The sequence below is a fragment of the Carcharodon carcharias genome, chromosome 1, assembly GCF_017639515.1.
Source record: "Carcharodon carcharias isolate sCarCar2 chromosome 1, sCarCar2.pri, whole genome shotgun sequence".
Taxonomy (NCBI): domain Eukaryota; kingdom Metazoa; phylum Chordata; class Chondrichthyes; order Lamniformes; family Lamnidae; genus Carcharodon; species Carcharodon carcharias.
Window position 1 is genome coordinate 215,559,790 of NC_054467.1, and position 24,807 is coordinate 215,584,596.

Here is a 24,807-nt window from a genome sequence, read left to right on the forward strand (position 1 = left end):
ACCACCCCCCCCACCGCCCCCCCCACCCACCACCTCTCTGTCTCTCTATCTCTCCGCCCCCCACACACAAAACTTAAACCAGCTTATATTTCAGCTCTTTCCTGGACTCGAACTCAAGTTCTGTCGAAGGGTCATGAGGACTCGAAACGTCAACTCTTTTCTTCTCCGCCGATGCTGCCAGACCTGCTGAGTTTTTCCAGGTAATTCTGTTTTTGTTCCGCTAGATTCAAGGTTGTTATGAAAAGGACAAGGATGGGTCAGAAATCAGAGTTCTAAATTAGGGAAAGGCTGATTTTAATAAGATCAGATATGATTTGGCCAGAGTGGACTGGGAGCAGCTACTTTTAAGCAAATCTGCTTCAGAGCAGTGTGACTCATTCAAGAAGGAAATAGGGAGAGAACAGGGCCAACATATTCCAGTAAAGACAAAGGGTAGGACCAACAAATCCAGGAAACCCTGGATGTGGAGGGATATACAGGATTCGATAAAGGGAAAAAGGGAGGCTTATGGCAGATACCAAGGGCTCAAAACAGTGGAAGCCCTAGAGAAGTATAGAATGTGTAGGGGGGAGCTTACGAAGGAAATTAGGGGAGCAAAAAGGGGGCATGAAAAAACATTGGAAAAAAATTAAAATAAAGGAAAATCCAAAGTTATTTTACAAGTACATTAAGAGTAAGAGGGTAACTACAGAAAGAGTAGGGCCCATTAAGGACCATAGTGGTAATCTGTGTGTGGAGCCGGAAGATGTAGGTAGGATTCTACATGAATACTTCGTGTCTGTGTTCACAAGTGAGAGGGACAACCTGGCTATGGAAATCAGGCAGAAGGACTGGGATATAATTAAAGAAATTAGCATAGAAAGGGAAGAGGTTCTAAGTGGTCTTGCAGGTTTAAAAGTAGGTAAATATCCAGGCCTGGATGAAATGTACCCCAAGCTGTGAGTGAGGTAAGGGAGGGGATAGCAGGGGCGCTGGCAATAATTTTCAATGCTTCTCTGGCCACAGGAGAGGTGCCAGAGGACTGGAGGACAGTCAACGTGGTACTGTTATTCAAGAAGGGAAGAAGGGATAAACCAGGGAACTACAGGCCAGTCAGTGGTGGGGAAACTATTGGAAGCAATTCTGAGGGACAGACTTAATCTACACTTGGAGAGGTAGGGATTAATCAAGGACAATCAGCATGGTTTTGTTAAGGGGAGATCATGTCTGACCAATTTGATTTCTAAGAGGTGACCAGGTGTGTAGATAAGGGCAATGCATTTGACATAGTCTACTTGGACTTTAGCAAGGCTTTTGATAAGGTCCTGCATGGGAGACCGATAATGAAGGTAAGAGCCCATGGGATCCAAGGCAATTTGGCAAATTGGATCCAGAACTGGCTGAGTGGCAGGAAGCAGAGGGTGATGGTCGAGGGGTGTTTTTATGACTGGATGTTTGTGTCCAGTGGGGTTCCACAGGGATCGATGTTGGGTCCCTTGTGTTTATGGTGTATATAAACGATTTAGACTTTAGGAGGATTGATCAGTAAGTTTGTGGATGACATGAAAATTGGTGGGGTGGTAAATAGTGAGGAGGATAGCCTTAGATTACAGGAGGATATAGACGGGCTGGTCAGGTGGGCTGATCAGTAGGAAATGGAATTTAATTTGGCTAAGTGTGAGGTGATGCACTTGGGCAGAACAAACAAGGCACAGGAATACGCGATGAATGGTAGGACCCTGGGAAGTACCGTGGATCAGAGAGGAACCTTGGTGTGCATATCCACCGGTCCCTTAAGGTAGCTGGACAGTTAGATAAGGTGGTTGATAAGGCACACGGGATACTTGTCTTTATTGCCAAGGCATAGAATATAAGAGCAGGGAGGTTATGCTGGAACTGTATAAAACGTTGGTTAGGCCACAGCTAGAGCATTGTGTGCAATACTGGAATCTGCATTATAGGAAGGATGTGATTGCACTGGAGAGAGTGCAGAGGAGATTTACCAGAATGTTGCCTGGGCCGGAGAGTTTGAGTTATGAGGACAGATTGGCTAGACTGGGGTTATTTTCCCTGGAGCAGAGGAGTTTGAGGGGGCACATGATTGAGGTGTATAAAATTATGAGGGGCATAGATAGGGTAGATAGAAAGGAACTTTTCCCATTGGTGGTGGGAATCAATAACCAGGGGGTTAAGGATTTAAGGTTTGGGGCAGGAGGTTTAGAGGGGATGTGAGGAAGAATTTTTTCACCCATAGGGTGGTGGGAATCTGGAACTCACTGCCTGAAAGGGTGATAGAAGCAAAAACCCTCATAACATTGAAGAAGTATTTGGATGTGCACTTGTGATGCCATGGCATACAAGGCTATGGGCCTTGTGCTGAAAAATGGGATTAGAATATTTAGATACTTGTTTGACCGGCACACACTTTTTCCGTGCTGTAGACCTCTATGACTCTATCTGGATTAAAAATACAGAGAAAGTGAGTTCAAATACCGCCATGGCAGTTTCAGAAATTGCTTTCCATTTAAAAAAATTCTGAAATAAAAATCTGGCATTAGCCAAAAGTGACCATGAAGCTGCCAGATTGTTGGAAAAACCCAAATACTTCACGGACATCATTTAGTGTGGAAAGCCTGCTGTTCTTGCCCTGTCTAGTCTATACATCGCCCCTGTCGCACTCCAACCTAGCTGACGCAATTGTGAAGTGACTTGGGATGTTTTACTATGTTAAGGGTGTGATGTAAATGCAAGCAATCGCTGTTAAGAATATTACAAGCTGTCTTATAATTCTGTAAATTTAGTCCTCTTGTGCTGTACATGTTGTGATCCAATTTCACTGGGCGGCAGTAGGGTTGCTAAGAGAGTACATGGCTAGAAGTAGCAGCAGCACCCTGGGCTAAAAAGGAAAAACAGACACTCCCAAGATTCATGTTCCACTGTTGCTGGAATCAACAAAGTACAGGAAACAACAAAGTACTCAGAAAATGTAGTTTAAAAACAGAAATTAAATAGGAGACACCTTAATGCAATGCATCATTGAGGGGACAATTTTCTCCCCTTCAGGCGGGCCAGTTGGGAGCGGGCGCAGGCGAGCACAGAGCCAATCACCACCCGCGATTGGCTGTGCGCCGCCATTTTGCGTGGGCAGGCCAATTAAGGCCCGCTCAGTGTGTCGCACGCCCGGGATCGCTCAGCGCTGCCTCAAGGAGATTAATTTCACAATGTGAATTTCAAAGTAGGAACCTGAAAAATTATTTACAAATGTCCCCTCATGACAGTGTCACATGAGCTGGGACATGTTTTTCAAATGTTCCAAAAATATTTATTAATGTTATAAACCCTTCATGAAACCTCATCATGCCCATAGATGAGGTTTCATGAAAAATGCGAAGGCCGCCTGGGCTCTTCGCCTGCCTGCCAATCTTAAGGTTGGATGGGCAGCTTTCTCAACAGACTTAATTGTTTGAGTAACGGTCTTAACAGGGCCTTTGTCAGTTCAGCGGGCGCACAGCTGACTCCGGTGCGTGCCCGCTGAATGGGCGATCAGAATGACGCACGGTGACATCGGGACACACGCCTGACGTCACCGTGCGTCATTTTATGCATTGACGTGGGGTCTCACCCCCGCTCGCCTAACAGAAAATTCTGGCCTAAGTGATTTGACGCCGGTTTCATCCTTGATTTCACAAGTTAGCAATCTGGCTGGTAAGACAGTAATAAAAATAGTTTCCAAAGATCATTACAGAATTTCCTTGATTAAAACAGAAATTCAAATTTTTTTTCTCAATTTAGATACTTGCTAAGAAAACATTTTGCAATAGGTTGAACGTGGAGTAAATCCTGTACAAACAGACACCTACAAAAAATGGACTCGTATTGACAGTCCCAAATGAATAAACAAACTGTCCCTGGAAATTACAGCTGCTCACAAATTATGAAATATGGGTAGCCTTCAAATCTGAAGGCTGAAAACAGACTACATATGAGGTGGCAACCCGTGAAAATAAAATGGTTTTTGTTTATGGAGTCATCATTACCCAAATCCATAGGAGCAGAGAAACCCATCTATCTCTTAGAATGAATGCTTGCTTTGATCAATCACATTGAGAAGGGTATCTCTGCCCACTATGGATGCTATGCCCTCTGCATTCTACAAGATTCAGGAATTACACCAAAATGACAGATATTGTCTTGAATTGGGACTTGGGTCTCCAAGATGCTGCCTCTAGCAGGTGTGCATGTGCATGCGTGCATGGGGGAGATGGTGACCTCTGAAATCGGGAGCCAGAGATGGGGACTGGGAAATGAGGGCTCGATGGATCGAAGGAGAAAGGGAAGAAAAGGGGGTTAGGGGTACAATCAGGACCATGAGAAACAGTAAATTGGACTGGGGGGTCACTTAGAGAGGAGCAGCCAGTAAAGCGGAAGAACCAAGGGGGAAGCATCTTAAATTGAGGGTTCATGAGGCCACGGGATCCTTCACCATGTTTCCAATTTGAGTGAGGAGCAGAGCAGTGCAGGAACATGAAAGCGACAATGCAAGAGACTGCGAACAATTGGCAAAATGTGCAAGTTGAGCAAACTCAAAACTCAGCTTATCATATTTATGTCCCCTAACTTGACTGGATCTCCAAGGCACTCCACCCCTATAGCAGCCACCTAGCCCTGTGCAGACTGCTAATGTGAGAGATCCCAGGATCAGAGCATCCCTTCCGCAATGGGAAAGGACCCCAGGGTGGCAATGAACTGGAAAACCCAACGAACAGAACATAGAACTGAATTCACATCCTGCTGGCAAAGCTCCAGAAATAGGTACAATTCAAAGTGAGTGTTAAGAATAAGTAACATGCTACAAATATGAAGTTCTATAAGACTGTTATTTTTGGAACTGTGTCTTTAATTTAGGCTAAAATGGAGGGGGTCATGTGGTCTGCCTAACAGCAGGTCTGGCTGATGTGACTGTAAAAGATTAAATGGAAGCCCAGGTTGTTTTGCTGTAAGGTGTTCGTAATCAGAAACAATGACAGCAGCATCTGTGTTTACAGCAGTTGGACAGCTAGTTCCATAGTTCCAGGAAGGTATGAGAATATCGGTTGTAAACAGTTACACTTTAAGCTGCCCATTTACCTCCAAGGTAAAAGAGAGTTGGCATGTCTTTTAATCAGCATTTCTACCGGGATACAAGGCCCATGTGATTCATGTTGCCATGAAGATGACTTTGTGGTGGTGGCAAGCTGCCTTCTTGAACCGCTGCAGTCCATGTGGTGCAGGTACACCTACATTGTTGTTCAGAAGGGAGTTCCAGGATTTTGACCCAGTGACAGTGAAGGAACGGCGATATATTTCCAAGTTAGGGTGGTGAGTGGCTTGGAGGGAACTAACAGGCGGTGGTGTTCCCATTTATCTGCTGCCCTTGTCCTTCTCGATGGTAGTTGTCATGGGTTTGGAAAGTGCTGTCAAAAGAGCCTTGTGAATTGTTAAAAATTCATTCATGGGATAGCACTTAATGGGCCAGCACTTATTGCCCATCCCTAGTTGCCCTTGAGGAGGTGGTGGTGAGCTGTCTTCTTGAACCACTGCAGTCGATGTAGTACAGGTACACCACCCACAGTGCTGTTAGGAAGAGAGTTCCATGATTTCCTGCAGCGCATCTTGTGGATGGTACACACTGCTGCTACTGTGGTTAAGGGAGTGTTTGTGGATGTGGTGCCAATGAAGCAGGCTGCTTTGTCCTGGACGATGTCAAGCTTCTTGAAGTGTTGTGAGAGCTGCACGCATCCAGGCAAGTGGGGAGTATTCTATCATACTTTAGGGTGTCAGGAGGAGAGTTACTCATCGCACTATTCCTAGCCTCCGGCCTACTCTTGTAGCCACAGTATTTATATGGCCAGTCCAGTTCAGTTTTTGGTCATTGGTAACCCCCGGGATATGGATAGTGAGGGATTCAGTGATGGCAATGCCACTGAACATCAAGGGGCGATGGTTGGATTCTCTCTAGTTGGAGATGGTCAGTGCCTGACACTTGTTTTTTTTTTATTATTATTCATTGGATGTGGGCATCACTGGCTAGGCCAGCATTTATTGCCCATCGCTAATTGCCCTTACTCAGAGGGCATTTAAGGGTCAATCACATTGCTGTGGGTCTGGAGTTACATGTAGACCAGGCCAGGTTAGGACAGCAGATTTCCTTCCCTAAAGGACATTAGTGAACCAGGTGGGTTTTTACGACAATTGACAATGGTTTCATGGCCATGTCCATATTTTTTTATTGGATTCAAACTTCACCATCTGCCTTGGTGGGATTTGAAGCCAGGTCCATAAGACCATAAGACATAGAAGCAGAAGTTAGGCCATTCGGCCCATCAAGTCTGCTCTGCCATTCAATCATGACTGATAAGTTTCTCAACCCCATTCTCCCGCCTTCTCCCCGTAACCTTTGATCCCCTTACCAATCAGGAACCTATCTATCTCGGTCTTAAAAACACTCAATGACCTGGCCTCCACAGCTTTGTGTGTCAATGAATTCCATAGATTCACCACTCTCTGACTAAAGATGTTTCTCCTCATCTCTGTTCTAAAAAGTCTTCCCTTTACTCTGAGGCTGTGCCCTCAGGTCCTAGTCTCTCCTACTAATGGAAACATCTTCCCCACATCCACTCTATCCAGGCCCTTCAGTATTTCGTGAGTTTCAATCAGATGCCCCCTCATCCTTCTAATCTCCATCGAGTATAGACCCAGAGTCCTCAAACGTTCCACATATGTTAAGCCTTTCATTCCTGGGATAGTTCTCATGAACCTCCTCTGGACCCTCTCCAGGGCCAGCACATCCTTCCTGAAACATGGGGCCCAAAATTGCTCACAATATTCTAAATGTGGTCTAACCAGAGCCTTATAAAGCCTCAGCAGCACATCCCTGCTTTTATATTCTAGTCGTCTCAAAATAAATGGCACATTGCATTTGCCTTCCTAACTACCAACTCAACCTGCAAGTAAACCTTAAGAGAATCCTGGATTCGGATTCCCAAGTCCCTTTGCACTCCAGATTTCTGAATTCTCTCCCCATTTAGAAAATAGTCCATGCTTCTATTCTTCCTACCAAAGTGCATGACCTCACACTACCCACGTTGTATTCCATCTGCCACTTCTTTGCCCATTCTCCTAACCTGTCCAAATCCTTCTGCAGCCTCCCCGCCTCCTCAATATTACCTGTCCCTCCACCTATCTTTGTATCATCTGCAAACTTAGCCAGAATGCTCTCAGTTCCTTCATCTAGATCATTAATGTATAAAGTGAAAAATTGTGGTCCCAACACTGACCCCGCGGAACTCCACTAGTCACTGGCCACCATCCTGAGAAGGACCCCCTTATCCCCATTCTCTGCCTCAAGCCAGACGGCCAATCTTCTATCCATGCTAGTACCTTGCCTCTAACACCATCTTACTGAGCAGCCTCCTGTGTGGCACCTTGTCAAAGGCCTTCTGGAAGTTCAAGTAGATAACATCCATTGGCTCTCCTTTGTCTAACCTGCTCATTACCTCCTCAAAGAATTCTAACAGATTTGTCAGGCATGACCTCCCCTTGATGAAACCATGCTGACTTTGCCCTATTTTACCATGCACTTCCAAGTATTCTGAAATCTCATCGTTAATAATGGACTCTAAAATCTTACCAACGACCATGGTCACGCTGATTGGCCTGTAATTTCCTGTCTTTTGCCTCCACTCCTCTGCGGCCCTCCCTGATTCCAGTGATTCCTGAAAGATCACCACTAACGCCTCCACTATCTCTTCAGCTATCTCCTTCAGAACTCCGGGGTGTAATCCATCTGGTCCCCAGAGCATTAGCCTGGGTCTCTGCAATACTAGTCCAGTGACAATACCTCTAAGTCACCATGCCTAGTGTGGCACAATTGTTATTTGCCACTTGTCAGCCCAAGCCTGGATATTGTCCAGGTCTTGTTGCATTTGGACATAGACTGCTTCATTATCTGAGGAATCCCGAATGGTGCTGAATCGTCACTGATCATCCCCACTTCTGAACTTATGATGGAAGGAGTGTCATTGTTGAAGCAGCTGAAGATTATTGGATCAATAACATTACCTGAGGAAGTCCTGCAGTGATGTCCTGGAGCTGAAATGACTGACCTCCAACAAGCACAACCATCTTCTTTTGTGCTAGGTATGACTCCAACTAGTGGATAGTTTGACTGCTGATTCCCACTGACTCCAATTTTGCTAGGGCTCCTCGATGCCACACTCCGTCAACTGCAGCCTTGATATCAAGGGCAATAACTCTCATCTCACCTCGGGAGTTCAGCTCTCTTCTCTAGGTTTGAACCAAGGCTGTAATGAGGTCAGAAGCTGAGTGGCTCTAGCGGAACCCAAACTGTGCGTCAGTGAGTAAGTTATTGCTAAGCAAGTGCTGCTCAATAGCAGTGTTGATGACCCCTACCAGTCCTGTTGCTGGAATATTATCAGGGCCCATAGCCTTCACAGTTTACAGTGCTTTCAGCTGTTTCTCGATATCACATGGAGTGAATCAAATTGGCTGAGGATTGGCATCTGTGATGCTGGGGACCTTGGAAGGTGGCCGAGATGCATCATCCACTCGGCATTTCTGGCTGAAGTTGTAGCAAATGCTTCAGCCTGATCTTTTGCACTGATGTTCTGGGCTCCTCTATCATTAAGGATGGGGAGATTTGTGCAGCCTCATCCTCCAGTGAGCTGTTTAATTGTCCACCATCATTTATGACTGGATGTGGCAGGACTGGAGAGCTTAGAACTGATTTGTTGGTTGTAGAATCATTTAGCTGTATCACTTGCTGCTTATGCTGTTTGGCACGCAAGTAGTCCTGTGTTATAGCTTCACCAGGTTGACAACTCATTTTTAGGTTTGCCTGGTGCTGCTCCTGGTATGCCTTCATGCACGCTCCACTGAATCAGGGTTGATCCCCTGGCCTGACTGGAACGTTAGAGTGGGGGATTTGCCAGGCTATGGGGTTATAGATTGTGTTCGAGTACAATTCTGCTGCTGCTGATGGCCCAAGCGCCTAATGGATGCCCAGTAATGAGTTGCTAGATCTGTTCAAAATTTATCCCATTTAGCACGGTGGTCGTGCCACACAACACAATGGAAGGTATCCTCAATGTGAAGGCAGGATTTCATCTCCACAATGACTGTGCGATGGTCACTCCTAACAATACTGTCATAGACAGATGCATCTGCAACAGGTAGGTTGGTGAGGATGAGGTCAAGTATGTTTCCACCTCTTGTTGGTTCTTTCACCATCTGCTGCAGACCCAGTCTAGCAGCTATGTCATTTAGGACTCGGTCAGCTTGGTCAATAGCAGTGCTACCGAGCCAGCCTTGGTGATGGACAGTGAAGTCGCCCACACAGAGTACATTCTGCGCCCTTGCCACCCTCAGTGCTTCCTCCAAGTGGCGTTCAACATGAAGGGGCACTGATTTATCAGCTGAGGGAGGGCGGTACATGGTAATCAACAGGAGGTTTCCTTACCCATGTTTGACCTGATGCTATGAGACTTCATGGGGTCGGAAGTAAATGTTGAGGGCTCCCAGGGTAACTCGCTCCCGACTGTATACCACTGTGCCACCACCATCACCATCCCTGGGTATGTCCTGCCCCACCAGCAGGGCAGATCCAGGATGGTGATGCTGGTGTCTGGGACATTGTCTGTAAGATATAATTCTGTGAGGATGACTATGTCTGGCTGTTGCTTGACTAGTCCATGAGACAGCTCTCCCAATTTTGGCACTAGCCCCAGATGTCAGTAAGGAGGACTTTGCAGAGTCGACAGGACTGAGACTGTCGTTTCCGGTACCTAGGTCGATGCCGGGTGTCTGGTTTCATTCCATTTTTGTGACTTTGTAGCAGTTTGGTACAACACAGTGGCTTGCTGGGCCATTTCAGAGGGCATTTTAAGAGTCAACCACATAGCTGTGGATCTGGAGTCACATATGGGCCAGAACAGATAAGGACGGCAGATTTCCTTCCCTCAAGGACATGAGTGAAAATCAGATGGGTTTTTACAACAATCAACAAAACAATGACTTGTAACTCCAGATTTTTACTGAATTCAAATTCCACCATCTGCTGTAGTGAGATTCAAACCCAGGTCCCTAGTCCATTACCCTAGGTCTCTGGATTACCAGTCCAGCGTCAATAGCACTACACCATCACCTCCCCATTGCTGTTTTTGGAAATGGACTGGATCTGTTTTGCTATCAATCTCTCCTTGCCTCGGGTTTGTTCAGATTTAAACACATTCAAGAGTATCTCCAAGACCCAAATTATTTCATACTTTGGTTGAAATACAATAACGAAATAGCAAAAGATATAAACTCTATTGCATCATCTAAAAAACTGCAGTCAAGCTTTCACATTATGACACAACAAAGTAATCGTAATATACCTGGACAAGATTTATTTTGCACAAATGCAAAGTAAATAGAACAAACCACAACTGTGTATATTTCTCCAATTTTGCAATTTACAGAAAACCAGATCCATAACTGGTAAGGAATAAAGCTTGTCTTTTATTGGTGGTTGAAAATAATAAATATTCAATAAATGTTATTTAATTTCAGAGAGGTGTTGTGTAAGGGCAGAAATCTATGCTTGCTTTCAATATGGACCGATCTTAAACCTTTACAGGATGAGAAAAAAAAAGCTATTTCTGATAGCAAAATATTTGTAGTTTTTTTTTCTCCATCTTATACATGAAGTGGTCAGAACAAACAGTCCTCATTCTGCTGCCCATTTCTGAGAACAGACATCTTTGTTTAAGCTTTGACTTGGCTTAAATGAACGAATTAATATTGACAAAACATCAGCTAAGCTAATGATTGTTAGTTAAGGCAATAAACATGTCACATTACAGTCAGCACAGTAAAGAGGTAATTAGCTCTGGAAAAGCACTGCTGATTGGAACTGTTGAGATCCTTTGCTCTTAACCTTTGAGCCCATTATCTGGCACAGGACATTTGCAGCTATGCTAATCTGAATTCACGGTTGACAGGTTGGTTGCTTGGAAGATAGTGTGTATTCATCAGTATTCAGTTAGTATTTGTTTAGACCTTAAGTGTGAATTTTGAACTACTGTGTATTAAAAATTAATGTATTTTATTAAAAAAACACATTCTATCATGAATAATATCAAAAGCAAGAAGTCACAAACTACAACTGCAAGATTAGTTACTTATCTAGTTAAAACCATGAACTTTAAAACTCCTCCCTCTGATGAAAAAGACAGAGAAACAAAATTAGGTTTACATAACAATTACTATACACTAGGATCCAAACAACATAGGCTGCGTTACACTGGTGAACAACCTTTTCTGAATTTACTCAGGCCTTTTGCACACAAGTATAATTTCAACCTCCTTCTCACTGACCCACATTACATGTCCCCTATTGGGGCTTGTAGCTGTGCAAATATTGTGTGTGTTTGTTACAGTGGTTTAGTGATAACAGTCTTTAAAAAATACAATTTCTCTTTTGATTTGAGGGGCTAAAAGTAATGCATGAATGAATGAGCCAGCCTCACTGATGCAAATATAAATTGTACTTCAATAGGAATTATTAATTATCCATCATGAATCATTAATTAACCCTTTAATGGATTTAAGACTGCAAAATCACCATATGGTAAAGGAAGTGACGGGCAAAAATAAAAAAAAACAGCAGCTTTCTGTTTTGCATAGAGGATAACAAAAAGGTAGTATAAGGAACAAAATATAGGCTGAGGTAGCATAAACCACAAAGGTGGAACTCAAGCAATTTGTCAATGTCACCTCAATCCTGAAATATAAAACTGACAGTATATACAGTAGTGTATACAAACGGAGTTCATAGGATGGCACGATTAATTCAATTTTCAGCATGTCTCTACTTCGCCAGCTGAGTATTATGATGAGTCCTAGCCCCTAAAAGCGAATCACATGACATCAACCCAAATTTTATTCTGTTGCCAACCTCCATGTCCATAATGTTGTCCAACTCTACTCCTACCTCAGCCAATCTGCTGCTAAAACCATCATCCACTTTCGTTACCTCCAGACCTGGCCAATCCTATGCCTCCCATCTTTCGACCTCTGTACATTTCAGCTCATTCAAAACTCTGCTACACATATCCTAACTCCCACCGAGTCCCTTTCACCCATCTGCCCTTGGCTCAGCGTCATTAGTTGGCTCCCCAGTTCAACATTACCTCAAATTGGAAATCCCCATCCCCATGTTCAAATCTCTCTATGGGCTCACCCTTTCCTTTGTGACCTTCTTCAGCCCCACAACCCTCCAGGAAATCTGCATTCTTCCACCTCTGGCTTCTTTGGCCCACCTGATTTCCTTTATCTCACCAGTGGAAGCCTTGCCTTTATGCTTAAACCCTAAACTATAGAGTTTATATCTTAAGCCTTTCAGCCTCTTTACCCTCCTTTAAGACACTCTTTAAAACCTACCTTTGTTACCCGCTTGGCCTAATATCTCTTTTTGCGGCTTGGAGTCATATTTCATTTGATTACACTCATGTGAAGTGCTTTGGAGCTCTTATAATGTTAAAGGTACTGAATAAATGCAAGATTTTTTGCATGTTACAGTGAAATAACCCTATTTTGCATAAAAGACTGAAGCAAGAAAGTGGGGTTGCAAATATTGCAATTCTTGAGTAGCTCAATATTTCTTGTGTTAGAGCCTTGAAAATACTTATAAGTTCCTATACATTTGTTTCTACCCTCCAATTAGTAGTTTCTGCTTAACATTGCATTTTTTGCTGGAAGAGTTCATAGTTGCATAGGACTTAAAAGCAGGAGTGGGCCATTCAGCCCTTTGAGCTCCGTCATTCAATAAGATCATGGCTGACCTGGTTATGGTCTTAACTCCATCTTCCTGTCTACCCATAACCCTTGACTCCCTTGTCTATCAAAAGTCTATCTAACTCAGCCTTGAATAACATAAATGATCCGACCTCCTCCACTTTCTAGAAAAGAGAATGCCACAGACTGATGACCCTCCAAGAATAAAATTCTCCTCATTTCCATCTTAAATGGGAGATCTCTTATTCTTAAACTGTTTCCCCTAGTTCTAGTCTACGTCATGAGAGGAAACATCCTCCCGGTATCCACCCTACAAGTTCCCTCAGCATCTTATACATTTCAATAAGATCACTTCTCATTCTTCTAAATTCCAATGGGTATAGGCCCAACCTGTACAATCTTTCTTCATTAGATAAGCCCTTAATTCCAGGAATGAGTCAAGCGAACTTTCTCTGAATTGCTTCAAATGCAATTATATACTTTCTCAAGTAAGGAGACCAAAACTGTACACAGTACTGTGGATGAGGTCTCACCAATGCCCTGTACAGCTGCAGTAAAATGTCCCTAATTTTATATTCTATTCCCTTTACAATAAATATCAACATTCAATTTGCATTTGTTTCATATTATGTGAAATTACTGGACAAAAATAATACATTGTTTTTAACCACAATAGTTATCCTATATATAAAACTGAAACGTGCTCTCTGTAGCCAGTTTGAAAGAATAAAAATACAATTCCAAAAAGGCTTAAAATATTTCTTAAGTCAGTAAAAAAAAATGTTAAAATAATTACAAATAAACTAAATTCAGTCAATGCTTCTCAGGTTCATACCAACTTAATAAAATGATAAACATGGAGGACAGCAGACTTATATATACAATTTTCCTTGGAATTCTGTCAATGATAAAGTCCCAACTTGTCCTTAGTTTGAATTATACCATGTAGCAGCACCAAAAAAAGACAGCAGTGCACAAATGGGGACATATTGCGTGAGGAGACTGATTTTATTATCTTACAATATACACAAGGAATCAAGCTCCTTGTAATTCACTGTTGAAAACAACATGGTATTATTGAATTCCCTGCGTCATAAATTCAACTCTCTTTCAATCCATTTGCTCCTCTTCGCTTGTTTTTTATATTGTATTGGATTTACTCCACTCTTTTATTTTGTCCGGAATATGCATCATTTTTTCTTTGCCAATTAATACGATGGCTTCCCTACCATTTTTCCTTTATCTCCCCTCAGGTAAACCTTACCTTTGATGTGGTTTCCTGCTGAGCGTATCTCATATTTTTATTCTCTGCAGAAGGCCAACAAGTCACCACCTATTTTTACTCAGCTGAATGAACACTGCTTCTCACAGCAATTTGGCAAAATGGATCACTCGTTGGGAGCGCAATTGTCATTCATGTTTACAGTGACAGTTACTTAAAGCAACAAAACAGCTCCAAAATCTAAACAAATACTCTGTAAACCAGCACTAGATATTGTAGAAATATCACAAAAGTGACTTTGAAACTGCCGTCTCATCTTGAGTAACAGGGCCAGATGACCATTCTAAATACGTCAGGTTTTGTTGGCTTATGACATCAGAACCCTGCAATAACATTACCAGGTATATTTTGTTGTCCATTTAACAGTCAACCAGCTTTGTTAAATATAAGACTGCAAATGTTAGCACATTTCCAGCTAAAACAATAGTTTCAGTCCGGTTTCCCTCCTCACCCAATAACTGACCAGTTGAAAACATTCTTCACACAGCATATCTTTTAGGAAGATTTTAAAGATTATCGGCAAGTCATTTACTAGAACATGTGATTTGTGTACTCATGTTCCTGATCAGCACTCTCCAGTCAAAGCTATTGACAAGCACACAAACTGAAACTTAGAAAAGAAACACAAGGTGATTTAGCAACCTTTTTAAACTATTCAATATTTAATCGCTTACCAATAGCAAAATTCTGTTAGGGCCCAGCAAAACATCTTCCTTTCACAATGCCTTCAAAATTCTCATTTGTAACATCAATCTAATAATTTCATTACAATATATTTATTTACATGAATTTTGGTTTTTAAACATTATAGTTAGAGAAGATACATTACAATATTATGTCTCTAGAATAACTAGCTAAAATACCATACATGTTTCGGGGCTAATATGAGGGAAAATCATTACTGGAAGAGCTTAGCCAGAGAATAGAAAATATGCAAGCATCAAACTGAACAACAAAGAAATAGCACGCAGCAACTTTCTGACTATTGGTATCTCAGTTACAAAGAATATCATCATTAAGTACTGACCAGCAGGGTCTGTGGATCTCATTCAATTACTGTATTAAAAGATTGTGCATACTTTACAGGACTCACATTCTACGAGCAAAATAAATTGTTTCTCCTAATTTGTTACAGCTGCTAGAAAGGCTTGTATTAGATTTTTAATAACTCCCTGTTCCAATAAGCCAATCATAATCTTTCTTAAGGATTTTCACCACAGGATGATCCATAGCATCACTGAGAAACAGGAAGAACAATGGCAGCAGACAAATCTCGAATGCATGCAAGGATAACTATCCCAGATGACTAAAAATATGCACTGAGGCACACTGATGTCCCACACATTCGATAGTCATAGTGGTTCAAAATTTAATTTTGCGAAACAGATAATCAGATTTCATGGGGCCCCAGTCTCCTTAACAGGACACAAAAGAACCCTGAACACCCTATTTATCCTCCGTAATAACATGCCCTGAGGCTTAGCTATCGTAATTCTCTGTCAGTTACCCATCACTGAGAGAAAAGGGGAACAAAGAGCGCAAAGCAGAGTTTAGTATACCCACATGCAAAAAAATCTTTCAATGTGCCAACAAGGGTTTAGCAAGCAAACAAAAGGAATACTATACCAGTTGAACATAATTTGCATAATTATAGTTACAGAAAATCGTAAACCTTTGTTGTAATTATTCTTTGAAAAATGGCTTTAAACTACACTACACAGCCTTCAAATATATTATCCCATTAATAATCATTTAGCACCAAACTTCAAAACAATTCAGTTTTATTTATAAAGAGTTTGGGTTACAACTCGTAAGTGCAATTTTTCATGGGATCAAATTAACAGGGATCAAGGCTGAATGTACATCTTTTAGAAACTTCTGAGTTGGCGAAGAGAATTAGAAATGTCTTTTTAATAGCTACACTCAGTCAGGACTTCACTTTGAATTTGCATTCTCCAAGTCTGCCCTCATAATTCAAACTAAAATACAGCACTTAAGTCAAAGTTACACAATTTGAACATGGAAGGCTGAGTATAGCTCACCATGGCACCAATACAAGGAATAAGATATAAGGACTGAACACAGCATAGTAAAGCATTTTATACTTCAAACAATCCTTTGTTACCATTTCATTTTCTTGCATCTCTTTGATTTGAACATATATAGCGCAGTTGAAATAACTTTTTTTTATTCATTCATGGGATAAGACATAGGAGCAGAAATTAGGCCAATCGGCCCATCGAGTCTGCTCCGCCATTCAATCATGACTGATAAGTTTCTCAACCCCATTCTCCTGCCTTCTCCCTGTAACCTTTGATCCTCTTACCAATCAAGAACCTATCTATCTCGGTCTTAAATACACTCATTGACCCGGCCTCCACAGCCTTCTGTGGCAATGAATTCCATAGATTCACCACTCTCTGGCTAAAGAAGTTTCTCGTCATCTCTGTTCTAAAAGGTCTTCCCTTTACTCTGAGGCTGTGCCCTCGGGTCCTAGTTTCTCCTACTAATGGAAACATCTTCCCTATGTCCACTCTATCCAGGCCTTTCAGTATTCTGGAAGTTTCAATCAGATGCCACCTCATCCTTCTAAACTCCATCGAGTATAGACTCAGAGTCCTCAAATGTTCCTCATATGTTAAGCCTTTCATTCCTGGGATCATTCTCGTGAACCTCCTCTGGACCCTCTCCAGTGCCATCCTTCCTGAGATACGGGGCCCAAAATTGCTCACAATATTATAAATGTGGTCTAACCAGAGCCTTATAAAGCCTCAGCAGCACATCCCTGCTTTTATATTCTTGTCCTCTCGAAATAAATGCCACATTGCATTTGCCTTCCTAACTACCGACTCAACCTGCAAGTTAACCTTAAGAGAATCCTGGACTAGGACTCACAAGTCCCTTTGCACTCCAGATTTCTGAATTCTCTGCCCATTTAGAAAATAGTCCATGCCTCTATTCTTCCTACCAAAGTGCATGACCTCACACAGCCCACGTTGTATTCCATCTGCCACTTCTTTGCCCATTCTCCTAACCTGTCCAAATCCTTCTGCAGCCTCCCTACCTCCTCAATACTACCTGCTTCCACCTATCTTTGTATCATCTGCAAACTTAGCCAGAATGCTCTCAGTTCCTTCATCTAGATCATTAATGTATAAAGTGAAAAGTTGTGGTCCCAACACTGACCCCTGCGGAACTCCACTAGTCACCGGCCACCATCCTGAGAAGAAGCCCCTTATCCCCACTCTCTGCCTCCTGCCAGACAGCCAATCTTCTATCCATGCTAATAACTTGCCTCTAACACCATGGGCTCTTATCTTACTGAGCAGCCTCCTGTGCAGCAACTTGTCAAAGGCTTTCTGGAAGTCCAAGTAGATAACATCCATTGGCTCTCCTTTATCTAACCTACTTGTTACCTCCTCAAAGAATTCTAACAGATTTGTCAGGCATGACCTCCCCTTGATGAAACCATGCTGACTTTGCCCTATTTTATCATGCACTTCCAAGTATTCTGAAATCTCATCCTTAATAATGGACTCTAAAATCTTATCAATGACCGAGGTCAGGCTAATTGGCTTGTAATTTCCCATCTTTTGCCTCACTCTCTTCTTAAACAGGGGGGTTACATTAGTGATTTTCCGGTCCTCTGGGACCCTCCCTGACTCCAGTGATTCCTGAAAGATCACCACTAATACCTTCACTATCTCTTCAGCTATCTCCTTCAGAACTCTGGGGTGTAATCCATCTGGTCCAGGTGAGTTATCCACCTTCAGACCTTTCAGCTTTCCTAGCACCTTCTCCTTGATAATGGCCACCATACTCACTTCTACCCCCTGACTCTCTTGATATTTGGGGATGTCACTCATGTCTTCCACCGTGAAGACTGACACAAAGTACCTATTCAGTTCCTCTGCCATTTCTTTGTTCCCCACTACTACTTCTCCAGCGTCATTTTCCAGCAGCCCAATATCCACTTTTGCCTCTCTCTTAACTTTTATATAACTAAAAAAACTCTTGCAATCTTATTTTATATTACTGGCTAGTTTGCCCTCATATTTAATCTTCTCCCTCCTTATTTCTTTTTTAGTTGTCCTCTGTTGGTCTTTGTAGGCTTCCCAATCCCCTGGTTTCCCACTGCTCTTCGCCGCATTGTATGCTTTCTCTTTAGCTTTTATGCTTTCCCTGACTTCGCTTGTCAGCCATGGTTGCCTTGTCCTCCCTTTAGTATGCTTCTTCTTCCTAGGGATGAATTTTTACTATGTCTCCCAAATTACTCCCAGAAACTCCTGCCAATGCTATTCCACTGTCTTTCCTGCTAGGCTCCTCTCCCAGTCAATTTTGGCCAGGTCCTCCCTCATGCCTCTGTAGTTGCCTTTATTCAAATGTAATACCGTTACATGCAGGATTCCTAGCCTTTGACCCACTCTCCCACTCTTGTAGCCATTTATTTATATGGCTAGTCCAATTTAATTTCTGGCCAATGGTAACCCCCCCCAGCAAGTAGATAGTGGGGGCTTCAGTGATGATAATGCCACTGAACGTCAAGGGCGATGGATGGTTAGATTCTCTCTTGTTGGAGATGGTCAATGCCTGGCGCTTGTGTGGCGCAAATGTTACTTGCCACCCCAAGCCTGGATATTGTCCAGGTCTTGCTGTATTTGGACATGGACTGCTTCAGCATCTGAGGAGTCGCAAATGGTGCTGAACATTGTACAATCATCAGCGAACATCCCCACTTCTGACCATTGATGAAGCAGCTGAAGATGGCTGGGTCGATAAAACTACCATGAGGAACTCCTGCAGTGATGTCCTAGAGCTCAGATGACTGACCTTCAACAACCACAACCATCTTCTTTTGTGCTAGTTATGACTCCTACTAGTGGAAAGTTTTCCCCCTGATTCCCATTGACTCCAGTTTTGCTGGGGCTCCTTGATGCCACAAATGCAGCCTTGATGTCAAGAGCAGTCACTTTCACCTCACTTTGAGAGATCAGTTCTTTTGTCCATATTTGAACCAAGGAAGTAATGAGGTCAGGAGCTGAGCAGCCCTGGCGGAACCCAAACTGGGTGTCACTGAGCAGGCTAATGCTAAGCAGGTGCTGCTTGATAGCATTGTTGATGACCCATCCATCACTTTACTGATGATCAAGAGGAGACTGATGGAGCGGTAATTGGCTGGGTTGGGTTTGTCCTGCTTTTCGTGCACAGGGCATATCTGGATAATCTTCCACATAGTCGGGTAGATGCCGGGGTTGCAGTCTCAATGAATCAAATGATCAATGCTACATTTTCAAAAAAAAATACTGGTTTTATTCCAATAGAATTTTCAGTTAGGCAATCTAAAATACAACAGGACAGTCAAGTAAAAAAAAAAATGATGTACCCGGGGTATGGATTAACTTTGCAACATGGCTAGCTGTACTTATGATAAAACATCAACAAAGTTGAGAAAGAGTTTGTACCACATTTTCTTTCCAACATTTTCTTTCAATTTCTAATTGCAGAATATCATTTAAATATTTCTAAAGATTCAGAACAACTGGCAGCATTGTAAGTATATATTTAATTGTGGAGTGCACAAAGATATCAAAACCTATAACAGCAAAGTTTAGGATATGAGGAAACAGCTAACACACTGACACATAAATTGCTATCCTTTAATACTTCTCTTTAAATTCTGTCTTTAACTAAGAGCGGAAATTCAGCAGACATTTTATGGTCCTTCTGTAGAAAAATGTAGAATAGAGGGGTTGTTTGTTAAGTATTAAAAAGACAAACAAATGAACTTGCATTCATCACAACTCAGGACACCCACTTTCAATTTTCAAATCATATTTCACATCCAAAGGATTATTTTTGAAGACATTGTTGTCATGTAGACAAATATGGTAGTCAGTTTGTATACAGCAATGCCCCACAAATGGTAAACAAAATGAATGATCAATCATTGCTCAGAGGTGAGAATGATGCTCCCTGACAGATAATTTTGGAAAAAATATCACATTCTGGCTGTTCATAATAAGAGAGATGGGTTGACACCAAGGCACTGTTCAACAAAGTTTGTTTGCATGGTGGGAAGTCTCTTTTAAGACCTTTCTACGTGATAGGGATGCAGTGATATTTACGATTTGATTTGCTATGTCTGCATTTTAGAGGTTTATATATTGCTTGATATATAAGATTTTTCAATTCATACTGCTTTCTTCTCCCCAACATAACCCCAGACACTGGGACAGATATCCTTCAACAGATCTGCTTCCAAGATTCTGCCAATTCCATTCTGAGCCCACAAAGTTATTGCACAACTGCAGCTGAGAAGCATCTCTTTGTCAGATTTCTTTCTGTCTGTTTAACATCTCCCCAAAATGTGACACCTGAGATTTAGTAAAGGATCAGGCTTCTGTGCTTCACATTGAAGCCAAGTCAAGGAATAGAACACTGTAAGGATTCACAACACAAATCAAGAAAACACGGTGAGAATGGCACGCATGAACTCGCTTTTCAACGATATTTATCAAGAATTTCAGTGACACTGCGGTTTTTATTTTTATCAAATTAATTCCAGTTTCAAAAGGAAAGGTTATAATCTTGTGATCTCATGTGCTTATAAAATTCTGGGAGTGTCCTGCTGCACCCCTAGTCAGGCTGTTCCAGTATAGCTACAACATGGGCATCTACCCGGCTATGTGGAAAATTGCCCAGGTATGTCCTGTACATAAAAAGCAGGACAAATCCAACCCAGCCAAGTATTGCCCCATCAGTCTACTCTCGATCATCAGTAAAGTGATGGAAGGGGTCATCAACAGTGCAATCAAGCGGCACTTGCTTAGCAATAACCTGCTCAGTGACGCCCAGTTTGGGTTCCGACCTCAGCTCCACTCAGGGCCACTCATCTCCCGACCTCATTACAGCCTTGGTTCAAACAAGGACAAAAGAGCTGAACTCCCAAGGTGAGGTAAGAGTCACTGCTCTTGACATCAAGGCAGCATTTGACCAAGAATGGCATCAAGGAGCCCTAGAAAAACTGGAGTCAATGGGAATCAGGGGGGGAAACTCTCCACTGGTTGGAGTCATACCTAGCACAAGGGAAGATGGTTGTGGTCGTTGGAGGTCAGTCATCTCAGCTCCAGGACCTCAATGCAGGAGTTCCTCAGGGTAGTTTTATTGGCCCAACCATCTTCAGCTGCTTCATCAATGACCTTCCTTCCATCATAAGGTCAGAAGTGCAGATGTTCACTGATGATTGTACAATGTTCAGCACCATTCGCAACTCCTCAGATGCTGAAGCAGTCCATGTCCAAATGCAATAAGACCTGGACAATATCCAGGCTTGGGCTGACAAGTGGCAAGTAACATTCGCGCCACACAAGTGTCAGGCAATGACCATCTCCAAAAAGAGAGAATCTAACCATCACCCCTTGATGTTCAACGGCATTACCATCACTGAATCCCCCAATATCAACATCCTGGGGGTTACCATTGACTAGAAGCTGAACTGGACCAGCCATTTAAATACTGTGGCTACAAGAGCAGATCAAGACAAGGAATCCCATGATGTGTAACTCACCTCCTGACTCCCCAAAGCCTGTCCACCATCCACACGGCACAAATCAGGAGAGTGATGGAATACTCCCCACTTGCCTGGATGAGTGCAACTCCCACAACACTCGAGAAGCTGGACACCGTCCAGGACAAAGCAGCACTTGATTGGCATCACATCCAAAAACATCCACTCCCTCCACCACCGACACACAGTGGCAGCAGTGTGTACCATCTACAAGATGCACTGCAGGAATTCACCAAGGCTCCTTCGACAGCACCTTCCAAACCCAGGACCACCCCCCTATCTAGAAGGACAAGGGCAGTAGATAGATGAGAACACCACCTCCAAGTCACTCACCATCCTGACTTGGAAATATATCACTGTTCCTTTGCTGTTGCTGGGCCAAAATTCCTGGAATTCCCTTAACAGCACTGTGGGTGTACCCACACCACATGGACTGCAGCGGTTCAAGAAGGCTTCTTGCCACCACCTTCCCATGGGCAACTAGGGATGGGTATTAAATGCTTGCCCAGCCAGCAAAGCCCACATCCTGTGAATGTATTAAAAAAAAAGCCCCGCTTGAGTTAAGTGGCTTCTCCCATTTTGTTGCAGGCAGACACAGATGGGTAGATGATGGGATCAACTAATACATCCAATTCTCTACAGGATGAGTAACAAGATTTAGTACCAGGCTAATGAGATTAGGGGGTTACTTTAAAAAAGTATGAACAGTAAGAAAAGCAAAAATATGAAACAAAACATGACACATTTATTGCAATAATCATGAAGCAGTGATTTACTCCATGGCCATTTTCAATTTAAACTGCCTTTATGTTTAAATGTGCAGGCTAATCTGTAAAAAAATACATTTCCATACAGAAGTTCAATCGCAATCAAGCACATTTTTACATTCAATTTGTGCGACAGTTGCAAGATCTGGAGTTAAGCCATTCTGTCTGGTACATCAGATATTAAACACTTACAGTATTAAATATTTTAGGGAGGGTCAAAAAAAATTAACAGCTGCCTGAAATTTAACTAAACAGCTTTTTAACATAGGGCAGCTTTTTAAGTGGATCAATTTTAGATGGCTGTTATTTTTCAACAAAAAGGTGTATGACCCACATTGTAGATGTCATTTGGCACATCAGTAATGAGAAGCTCAATGGGTGGCATCATTTTATAATTAAATAGCTCATGAACCATGTGTAAGGTCAACAAAGATTAATGTCGCGAGTCAACCAGGGTCAGCATGTGCATTTCTATAGAATTTTGTCAGTGCCAATTGGAGTGCAAAAGAAAGCTTTGAATTTTGATGCAGTGAACAATAATGAGCATAATAGGAAGCTCAAATGTGGCTAGTAATTATAAAAGGCAATGTCAACGGGACACTATTCTTTTGATTGCTTCATTTAACCATTGAATTTTATTGGCTGTATTCTTCTCCTGTGTTGTGACTGAAATTTTATGAAGTTGATTTAAATTAATTCTAATGCAGACCAACTTGAAGTAGCCATGTCTAATAGGACAAAGGGAATTAGAAATTTATTGATACTACCTACACAGCCAATAAGCATATACTGTTCTCTGATAGTATCTTGTATGCAAGCATTTCAATATTGCATGCACATATGTAAAGGGACTGCAAATTAAACTGTTCACAAGCAGCTGGAGTTTTGGAATATCCAGTTTTATTCTGAAATAGAAGATACTGCTGTAGGTGCTATGCTCAAATGGAGGGTGGGATTTAAAACTGGAGATAAGAGGCTGCTTCAATTATACTGATTAGACAAATGTTGTTTGAAACTTTCCGAGGCTTAGGGACCTGTCCTGCTGGAGGTCCTGTCAGTGTTCAATCATTTGAAACCACTCAGCTTTTCGGCACATGGCATGGTTTAAGTTTCCTGCTCTTTACCCAACTAGGATCATGCAATGTATTATGATACTTGCCTGCACATTTAGTTGGAGCCAAGGGGGTAAAATGCAACTCTCCATTAACAGTTCTACCCCTCAAGGTTCCATGAATGAGTGAGGCCAACTGAGCAACCAGCAATAATGCACTGGAGTTCTTCAGGCATAACTGACATAGGATTCAGATATCTAAGTTGACCATGGAGATGATCCAATCCACCAATGAACAGTGGATCATTTTGGAGCCAACTCAATTCTAAAGTAATCTTATCTATTCTTCCCTCCACTGCTACCCTGCAAGGATGATAGTTGCTGCGTGATTAGACAATTGTTTTTTTGATAAATAGATGCTCTTATTCCAGCAAGATACCAAGGCTTAAAAATTGTATTGCGCGGTACATAGTTTAAATGAACAAAACGAGTGCCTAAACATCCAGCAACTGCATGTTCATTTTGCACTACAAGTGCACCATGCCATACATTGGATTGAACTCTTCTGCTGGAATCAATGTTGCACACCAAATGTATTAAATCATCTCCTTATGGTTAAATAAGGAGCACCAACTTCTTGTAGAACACTTTTATGAAACTGGGCTGCCCCAGTGCTTAATACACATGATAAACTCACTCAGCAAAACAATGCATGAACAGACAGCAAGGATCTTGCAACAGAGTGATTTAAAAGCGTCTTTCACTGAATATAGATTTTGTTGTCTTTTAAATTAATGTGATGCAGGCATTGATGACAAGGCCAGCATTCATTGCCCATTAGATGATGGTGGTAGGCCTTCCTTTTTAACTGCTGTAGTTGGTTTGCATTCTTTCACAATTCTGATGGGTCAGAAGTTACAGGATTCTGAGCAAGTGACAATGAAGGATTTGTGTTATGTGCCCAAGTCATTATGGTATGTAGTTTGGAAGAACCTTGGAGATGATGGTGTTCCCTTGTTCTTCATGGTGGTTGATATTGTGGATTTGGCAGGTGCTGCCAAATCAGCCTTAGCAAGTTTCTGCAGTGCATCCTGTAAATAGCACATACAGCACCCACTGTACACTGATGGAGCAAAGTCGATATTTATGCTTATGAATAGGTTAACCCGATCAAATGGGCTGCTTTGTCTGGGATTGTGTCAAACCGCTCAAGTATTGTTGGAACTGTACCCATCTAGGCAAGTGTAGACTTGTCCATCACATTCCGGGGGCAGAATTTTGCCGTCAGCGAGCAGGGGGCGGGGCCCGCTCGCCGACGCATAAAATA

General features: G+C 42.3%; 1 protein-coding gene across 5 annotated transcripts in view; it reads right to left on the reverse strand.

The window, feature by feature from the left end:
* LOC121280757 (WD repeat-containing protein 7) overlaps nt 1–24,807 on the reverse strand; it is a 767,874-nt gene that overhangs the window by 258,927 nt on the left and 484,140 nt on the right. The window contains exon 23 of one of the 5 annotated variants that reach the window (XM_041192948.1): nt 19,333–19,377. The exons of 3 other annotated variants lie outside the window; for them this stretch is intronic. In XM_041192948.1, the coding sequence (XP_041048882.1) occupies nt 19,364–19,377 (14 nt within the window). In that variant the 3' untranslated portion in view covers nt 19,333–19,363. Of the gene's footprint in view, nt 1–19,332; nt 19,378–19,752; nt 19,820–24,807 lie in introns of those variants that run through there. One more of the 5 variants, XM_041192955.1, reaches the window with a different exon arrangement.